Source organism: Monopterus albus, unplaced genomic scaffold, assembly GCF_001952655.1.
Source record: "Monopterus albus unplaced genomic scaffold, M_albus_1.0 scaffold38.1, whole genome shotgun sequence".
Lineage (NCBI taxonomy): Eukaryota > Metazoa > Chordata > Actinopteri > Synbranchiformes > Synbranchidae > Monopterus > Monopterus albus.
This window is the reverse complement of record NW_018127918.1, coordinates 971,610-981,413: the sequence shown is the minus strand read 5'-3', so window position 1 is coordinate 981,413 and position 9,804 is coordinate 971,610. Positions and strand designations below refer to the sequence as shown.

At 40.2% G+C, this 9,804-nt stretch overlaps 1 protein-coding gene across 1 annotated transcript in view; it reads right to left on the bottom strand.

Annotated features, from left to right (window-relative positions):
* mtus2a (microtubule associated tumor suppressor candidate 2a) overlaps positions 1–9,804 on the bottom strand; it is a 28,446-nt gene that overhangs the window by 5,996 nt on the left and 12,646 nt on the right. Inside the window, exons 4-8 of the mRNA XM_020598535.1 lie at positions 5,839–6,003; positions 3,419–3,517; positions 1,151–1,344; positions 932–1,057; positions 57–123 (exon numbers count right to left, since the gene is read on the bottom strand). Of these exons, the coding sequence (XP_020454191.1) occupies positions 57–123; positions 932–1,057; positions 1,151–1,344; positions 3,419–3,517; positions 5,839–6,003 (651 nt within the window). The remainder of the gene's footprint in view (positions 1–56; positions 124–931; positions 1,058–1,150; positions 1,345–3,418; positions 3,518–5,838; positions 6,004–9,804) is intronic.

Below are 9,804 nucleotides of genomic sequence, written 5' to 3'. Positions count from 1 at the left end.
AGTCTTTGACTCATTAGGTGTTTAATCTGTTTGATCACATGCTGGTCCTCACTCACCCATCTCCTGTCTGAGTTTTTGAATTTCCAGGGACAATTTCTTATGATTTTCATCTGCAGTTTTATTCTGAAAATTGGAAATAAATATCATTTTATCAGTATGGAAGAAAACATTAAAACTGCCCTACAGCCATGCTAATGTGTGTGTAGGTGTGGTGTGCTTTCAAATGAAGGCTAACTTCAGTAGGCTAACATATTGGGGCTTAGCAGCTACTGTATGTTTGCCACATTCATCACATTAACATTTGCTAATTATCACAAAGCACAGTACAGCTGTTGTGCTGAACTGATGCCAGCAGATGGAGCTCAAACCTACTCAAATGGGCTCACACCTTAACCCATCCTGTGTTCTATATGTGCACTGTGGGTCAGCAATTATAACACTGAGATGGTGGCTTTAAAGAAGTCAGACAATCTGAACCCTTGACAATCTGGCAACATCTCAGAGACTAAATCATTCTCTCAGACACAGTGAGCTGGATGAAACCAGCTCAGTGACACGTTGAACTCTGAAGGACCCTTCACACGGTCGCAATCATTTGTGCTCATTATACTGCTCATTGTCCAGTGATGTGAATCTCACCTCATGGTGTTAAATGCTGTATGTGTTCTTGAGTTTAAGTAATACAGTATGTTGTAAATCTACATGGGATCAGAGATGAACCTTCAGACCATGTCCTGGCATTCAGAGGATGCATTGTGGAGTAAACAGACTTAATGCTGATGGAAATGTTTATACTGAATTCTCACCTACTAAAAGCACTTCTGTGCACATTTGTAAAACAGCTGCTATAGAGCAAAATAGGATTGTTACTATAATGTGGGACAGTAATAAATTAAGTGAACGTATATGCTATGTCAGCCCAGCTGGTTACCTTGAGGCAGTAATGCTGAGTGGTGATGATGAAGGCTTCTAGACCTAGCAAAGTCTTCCTCAGTTCTTCTCTTAGAACTCTCAGCTGCCTCTCCTGCTGCTCACAGCGGCTCTGCAACCTCTGAACCTAAGAGATGAAGAAGAAGAAACTTGAGTAGAATATAATGGAATAGGGCAGAGCCAACTCAAAGTGGTGCTGTAGATTTTCTCAACAACTCACCTCCTCCCTTTGCTCTTCTTTTTTTTTCTCTCTCTCCTGTGCTTGCCTTTCTCTTTCTTTCTGTTGAGCCTCTTCTTTCTCTCTCTGCAGGTTCTCCTGCTGTTCCTGCTGCAGCCGCAGGGGGGCCACGCGGCGAGGGGACCCCGGGGGAGCTGACCCTCGCACTGCCGCTGCAGACCGCTGCCCAGACTGAACTGTAGTGAGCAAATACCCAAACACAGATAATCAAATCAAAATTTATGTACAGAACACTGTAAAAACAACTACTTGTTGGCCAAAGTACTTCACATAGGCTACATAAAAATAAAGTAAAATAAAGAGCAAGAGACAATAAAACAATGGAAGAGGAGATATGTCAACTCCATTAGAAATGAGTCTGCATGAGAATGTGTTTTAATAAGAAAAACATTGTAAATACATCTGATTTGGAAATACGCAAATGAAACCTTCCTTATGTCATTAGTCAGTTTATACTGATCCTTCAATCTAACTAGGACACATCTATCTCTAATGATGAAACTGATGAGTCTTAAGTCAGAGGATATTTCACCAGACCTATTGCTAATGACTGTGTTCACATGATAAATGATAGTAAGTTAATTGAATCTTTTCCACAGTCAAAACCGTGGAGTAATTCTCAGTCCGGTGTTCCTCATCATGGTCCATCTAATCTCAAGTAACAGAGCTGCAGCATCCAATAACATATAGACATGTGTGGGTATATTATTTGTATTGTGTTTGTGTAAAACCATTGGGCACATTTAAATAACGGCTTAATCCAGTAACGATGGAAGTAATTTGAAGGCCAGACAAACACATGATAGCCATTTGCTAGCCTGTGGGGATACACTGCATCAGTGCCCAGAACCTTTCAGATGCAAAAATCTTATTAAAGTTTTTATACAAACTGACATATGAGCCAGTGTATAATTCTCTACATATACTGTACATTAATGAAATCACGGCAGCTCCACACCACTTGTTTCAAGTGAAGCATGGGGAACGGTTGCCATGACAACATGTGGATGGGCTTCAGGGTGCCGGGTCCCAGGTAATGAGTTGGAGATCAGTTAGAGGGAGGTGGGAATGAAATGAGGGGAATGCTCTGGGCTCTGGGTAACCGAGAGCAGAGAGGGGAGAAACAATGGATCCAGTAAGAAGGTATGGAAAGTACCTGAAGGTGCTGAATCAATTTAACTGTGGTGTGTAAGAGCAATTTATAAAAAAGAAAGAAAGAAAGAAGCTGCATATATTGAACACATACATGTGAACATAAAACCTTAAATGTGGGGAATTTCTCATCAGAGAAAAATCCAAGTACTAAACTTCAAAAGGCAAAAAGGAGCAGAAATATCAGTAACTATATAATTTTTTTGAATTGTCATCAGTGTCTTTACCTTGAAGGCATATTAGGATCTTTAGAAACAACAGTCTTATGTGAATGATGTCCAGCTCTTTTGTGCATAGCCTACTTAGACATCTGTAGGTTCTATCTGGAAGGTTAGAGGGAGAGTGGTGAATACTAAATGAGTGTGAAGGCGGAAAGCAGATGTTAGTAAAGCAGCTGCTGGGAGCAGAATAATGATGTGAGAAACAATGAGACACCTTGTGGGGTGCCTGTGTATATATGTTTTATAGGGTGTGGTTAAAGGTATTATGGCCGGGTTGTTCATGGGGGGAATTCCAGTTTCATTCTGTCCAGTGCAACTTAAAGTAAAGGCAACGATAGATACCATCAGTATCTGTAGATCTCAGTAAACAAGAAAAATGTTTTTATATTAGCTGGGAGGAGGCGAGATACAAGCCATTAAGCTGCAATAAAGAGAAGGATGAACCGTAATAACAGCACTTCAGTGAAAATCCTGAAGTAGCCAGTGCAAGAGCCTAAAGGAAGAAAGGTCCAGAGTGCATGCAGCAAATCATGACGGAAGAAAGTGCTAACCATTAAGAATCTACGTTTGAAACTGTGTACAACCTGCACAAGATATATGAAATTGATGCAAGCTGCTTGTGAGTGTAAGTAGATGAAGAACAGGTCTTAAAAGGAAAGTTGTGGCAACGATGAAAAGCAGGTGGGCTGGAAAAGGAGAATTAGGAGCCACAGAGAGAAGATTACACCTAATATCCTTTGACTTGTGTAACTCATAAGTTTTTTTATAAGCAGACCTTTTGACTTGTCATAGTAAGAACAGCTCATGTATAATTAATAACAGTACTCCATTCAAATGTCTAAGTACAGTATCTGAATGGACAACTGGATAAACTTACCCGGGGACTGAGGTTTAGGAGGAACCACTGCCAGCCTCTTTGGGGAGGATGGGAGAGAACGTGTGACCTCTGAACTCCGCTGAAATTCCTTCCTCCCAACTGTCAGTCAATAAGGATAGAACCAGTCAGTGTGTTTTATGTGGCTTACTTTGATCAGAAATTAGAGCTTTATATAACATAATGTCAATCAAACCTATTCACACAAGCACCACAACGACCATCCTACACTGTTGACTCCTCGCTGTCTCTATTTCCTCATTTTCCCTCCCCTAACTTTTTCAATCTTCTGTTACCCTCTTACTTTCATCTCCAGCTATTTCTCCCCTGCTGTGTAGTATAACTACATCCCATGGGACTCTGGGTGACAAAGAAGCAGAGCATGCTGTAGGAGATGTGCCCATCACCTCGTTGCTCTACCATGACACCAAGAAAGACAAGAATCAGGAACTCAAAATTATCTTTGACATTGTTTTCCTGCTCATGCTTCATCTTTTTGCAAGTCACATTAAATCTAGATTCAAAATGATAAAGGTGAGTTATGCAGGAGCTCATAGAAACAGCTGCTAGTGAATAAGGTGTAGGTTTCAGGAGCAGTAAATCTTTTGTGAAGCAGAGAGGAGTGGAGGCCTTGAAAATAAACTAATTAGACTTGTAATAGGAGACAAGCCTCTGATCCTGAACAAATCCCCATATAGCCCTGGAGAGATAGTTTAAGTCTGTAGAGACACTGTGCGTGTGTGTGTCCATTGAGCATGTGTTGGTGTGGTGATGCAAACCTGGCTTTCAGAGTGACTCATTACTGCCAATACGCACACAGACTGCCACACTACACCACTATACTGTGAAATCTAACAAGACAATTTTGAACTTGGAGTGTAAAATCTACTTTAAACAAATGCTTTCTCAAATATATTTTGGGAAAAACTCTTACAAGGAGTTAAGTGAGAACATCAGTAGGTATGTGTTTAACAGAGATGCAGCTGTGATGTGTAGCCCAACTGAACACAAAAACCATCAAATGAAGGCAAGAAATAGCCTCTATCAAAAGTAAAATGCTAATAACTCTGTCAGGAAGTCCAAAACTATCATGCACCATTACTTGACTACTGTTGAGATTAGTGAATAAGCAATATTATGATATAGTACAGCACCATTTATACAATTAATTTGGAAATATGGTTGTGAAATGATGCAACAGCTAGTTTGAGAGTCTACACCCATACTAGCAGCGCTTTGAGGATTTAGCCTATAGGCTTAGCTGTGCTTTGAGCTAATTGCTAACAACAGCATGCTAACATGTCATATTAAGCCTCTTAGCATGCTAACATTTGATAATTAACACAGAGTAGGCTGATGAGAATGTCACACACAGAAATTAATTGGAATCCACCCAGCTGTTGTAAAGACATGTCACCAAAAGTTTCTAGAAACCTAGGAAATCATCAGAGTCACAGGCATCCAAACCAGTTACTGAGATATTTCAGTCTGGACCAGAGTGGTGGTCTGAATGATCAATTTACACCTTCTGTTGCCATTAGACACGCCTAGAGGTCAGCACATCTTGGGGTCACAACTGATCTTAGATGAACTGTGGGCTGATGGAAATTAATATCAATAAGACAATGTCTTGTTGTCTAAAATGTGCGTTGCCCTAGTACATTGTATTTGTTGTTCTGCCATGAATTCTGCAGTTATTGCAAAAGTTTTAAGTCAGCTCATATGTGTGAATGAGTGAAATGTGATACTACAGGGTTTTTGGTGTTAATTTCCATGCGCAAAAATACAACCATGTGTGAAAAGCATCATTGCCAGTGCACCTCCTCTCTTCTAAACAGACAGTACTGGCACTAGGTGTGGCCTAACAAGTTAATCAACATTTATTAGCAGAATACTGAACAACATAACAAATGAGTAGTCATTTGTGTTTTATGGTACACAGTATAGCTTTAAAACCAGAAAGGGTATTTTACACTCTTTGCATTTGATATTTTACTGTTTCCTAGGGCATGATAAATTACTGCCATAATGTCAACACCAGAATAAATGGCCAAAATTAGCATTTAAAAGGCAATTTTTCAAATGACGTTCAACAACCCACAAAAACAGCAACTGCTTAGTGAGATGGCAGCGAGGCATAGAATAGTCTACCATGGATGTTTCACTGTATAAATATTTAACACTTGTGTCAATTATTATGTCTGTACGGAAGCATCTGCCCCTTGATTCTCAACAATAAAACTTGTTTACCACTTACTGAATGTGACAACAGCACATGATATGTTGCCAGCAGCTCAAATTTGCATGTATTAAATCCCAATGACAGCATTTGGATATGTACTGTATAACAAACAAACTATTTTGCTCGTCAAAGGAAACCTGTATTAATCATGGTCAGTCCTTGTACACAAACTTCTACTGACCTCCAGGGGAGCTTCTTGGCTGGGGAGGCAGATAGCGCCGGGGCAGGGCCGGGGTGGAAGGCGGCTGGAGGCTGTTGCTGCGGCATGGTGCTACTCTCTGGTGATCTGTTGATGGAGGGCCGGTGGTCACTCTGTGAAGAGGAGGCTCCTCACTCACACTCAGTCCTGAAATATACAGGATTACATGTGGTAATGTGGTTTTAACTTAAATGTTTTTTTTTTTTTTTACAATTTACAGTACCTATGGAAGGATATACCTTCAGCCTTCCCTTTGTGATATGCTCTATCTTTATTGCCATCTTTGATCCTTTTCATAATCACATATTGGTTTTTCTTCAATCTGATAGGGCTGTGTTAAGTGTGAATTTAGGTTCACTGGACTGCGAAATGGTTTTGTAACCTCTGGGTCGCTCTGCTGCTGCTCTCAATCTTCCCTTTCTTAACCTTGAGCAGTGTACTTACCCTGCACACACACACACACACACACACACACACACACACGTTTACACAGGGACACCTCAGTGCTTCTACATGAGCATATACTGTACATACACAAGAAAATCCAACGCACTCTGACACATAAGCACACTGCTCATCACTCATCCTGGCCTTTAATATGGTTATAATCTATCAAATGACAAGTAGATTATTAACACAGTCTCACAGATAGATATCAGGAGTTTCTCTTGGACTGCATTGCCTTATGTTAGAGCCAAGTCCCCCAGGCACTAAGCACTAGTATAGTACATTGTAGGGAACCTCATCAATTCAGGGGAGCAGCTTTAGACTGTGGTGTGGAAAGAAATCATCCTCCCTGTGCATATACAAACAAGATAACGTATGTATGCACACACACACACACATACGCCAATGGCAGTGAACCATTATGGAAGGCAGTGGCCTGACTATTAGGGGTAACTTGGGTTACAGTGATACTTCGCTACATGGACAGAGGAACTGGGGTATCAAACTACCAAACCTGTCATCTACTGAGGCAGAGGAGGGTTTTGATGACAATAACTTAGAAAAAAAAATGTGCCTGAGGCAATTTATGCTGAGAATCATACTGTATGTTTGTGCCAAGTGGTTCACTAAATAATTCAGAACAAGAACTGGAGCAAGAATGAAACAATCCTAGCTCAGGTCATGAGCTTGACAATAATGGGCCAAATAGCATTTACTAGTGATGTATGTAACAATCTCAAAGCTCCTCAAAGTTGAATAGCAAGGCCGTCTACAGTGTTCCCTCCTTCATTAACCGGTCAAAGTCATGGGCAGGCCAAATATGACCTGTTACTAAGCTTTCCATTTACTACTGTCAACATCCTCCATGGGTTAAGATAAAAAAAACAAAAACATTTGTAAATAATACATGTCAGTCAGGTTAGTGATTGACACAGAACAATTGGCTGGATGATATGAACAAAGCTCATTAGTTAAAGGTCAAGTATGAACAAATTCCCAGGGCACTGAGCAGAGATAAGAAGAGTAACTGACGAGAGTAGCCAGAGATACAAAACTGATTGTTGCTGTGAATGATAAAAGGGAGTGTGCAATTCTTAGAGAAGGAGGGAAAAAAGGATGTGCTTTGTAACGGTAAAAGCAAGCTGATGTGCATCTTTGATTGACAAAAGATGATGGATGACAGAGTGTGAGGAAGATAGGAAGAAGGAAGGAAGAGGCTGGCTGTAAGGCGAAGAAGAATAAATGGATGGCACCGCAATGGAGCTGGCAGCAAGTGTAGCATATTATGAAGATGGATGGAAAATACCAGCGATATTAAAAAGGGACCTCGAGCAAGAGGAAACAGCTCAGAACAAAAGACAACAGGTTCTTCTGGCTCAGTAGGAGGCCATTTTATTGGAGCAGCTTACGCCTCATAGCAGAACTAATGGCAGTAGAATAACGCTGACCCTTATATCTCGGTTCTCAAAAACTGACGAGGAAACACATATTGAACCAGGATAAAACTGAGCCATGTGCATTCTTAGAGTTTTTCCTTTGCAAAATGGTAATGTAACTGCATGTCACTTCCATGAGTACCAGTTTGAATGTGATAGCAAAATAGCAAAAATTAGGCCTTGCAGGTGTTTCATTTGACTAGCAGAAACCATTCTGTGATTTCTTGTCAGTTATATCAGCATGGTCACATTCTGCAAAAGAATCTCCCCTGCTGTCCTAAATCAATTGCTCATGGTGTAGTCAGTATACAGCACAAGCAGCTCACATCCAGGTGCACACATGCATTTACATCCAGTGCTGAAGTGGACCCACTGCACAGCTTGAAACACTGACATGCCAGGAACTAGCTTCCTCCTTTTTCAGCAAAGTAAGCAAATTGTAGTGTATGGTTAAAAAGAAAAACAAAAGAAAAGCAGCAACATCTGGTGCGCATGGACTCACTGGGGTATTTAGTAGAAAGGTGATCAACTGGGTGTTGGTGCTGGTGTGGAGGGATGAAGAAATTACTGTCTATAGTTTGTACCTGATTTATTCTAGTAATGTTTTATGAGCATTTCCACGTTTAATACAGAGGTGATGTAATTGGATCATTGACTTAAGTAAAACCAAGTTACATTTGAAAATATTATCAATAAAATGCACTTGAGGAATCCAAAATGAAAATATGCATTATGCAAAAAGGGTTTATTCAGTGCAATAGTATTATATATAATTTTTTAATGAAATAATATATAAATAAAAACCTGAATAAAAACAACTGCCAAATTGTGCATGACTGCTCTGAGCAACAAAGTTTACAAATGCAAAGTACTCATTTATGCCTCTGTTACAATGTGTATTAACGTCAAGGTTAAAGCTGTTTATATAAACCACAAACTAATGGTTTCCAGAGAGAGACCTGGGCTGTAGAATGAGAGACAGAATAGATGATAACACTGGAAAACACAGCAGCAACCATGGCCCTCCTGTCCTCTCCACTCCTGTCAGGACCCAGATGACAGGAGACGAAAGGTTCAGTCCAACCAGAAGGACGTGGTCAACTAGAGAGCACCAGCATTTTACTGAAGCCAGTCAAGTGGCATTGTGAATGTATGACAGGTTCATGCCTTAAGACAAATATGTCTCTGGACAAAGTGATGGGGCTGTCAGGAATCTGCTGACCACAGAAGTAAAGTAGCCCTAACAAGGTAAAGGATAGGACAAGAAGTTATGAAATGATTCATCCTGATGAGGACAGAATGAGGAATGGACAGTTAGCTGAAGTTCTATGACTGACTGAAACACAGGGCAGCAGTGACAGCTAAATCTTTACTGCCTTGAACAAGGCACTAAGTGCTAGTTTTACATTCAGTATGAAAGCTCAGCTTACTGCTGTGCCATTCAATCAGTTTGTGCTACAGTGATTGATTAACTAATTGAGGCAATAGCTTCCTACACAAAAAGTGAGTGCAGGCACATTTTTAGTGGTGCTTAGTCTTTGTCTTGCTGTCACTAAGATTTCTATAGAACTGGGGTGAATTCTTTTTTTTTTCACTACAGTCATTCTTTAGTGCAAATCTGCACCTGTATTTTAGATGCAGAGACATTTCACAGAAACATGAACCTCACAAATGGTGTGAAGGTTACTGTATTAATCTTAGTACAGTGCACTAACAAGTTTTTTTTTGCATAACATTAAACTGCCAATTTAATTATGTGGAAGAACAAAGCCTAGTCAGTGGATGTTAGAAAAGTAAATACATATAAATGTTAATAGGGGGTTAGGTGTTAGGGTTAGGGTTAGTATGACATTATATATACATATGTATAGGTAGGGTGCACGCTGGTCACTAGTCTATCACAGGCCTGACACTTAGAGACAGACAACCACATATGCCCACATTCACTCCTATGGGAAATTTAGAATCACAAATCAAGCTAAGCTGCATGTCTTTGGACTGTGGGAAGAAGATATATGTGTTTATATATGTTTATCTGATTTTGAAGGCCTGTTTCAACATTCCT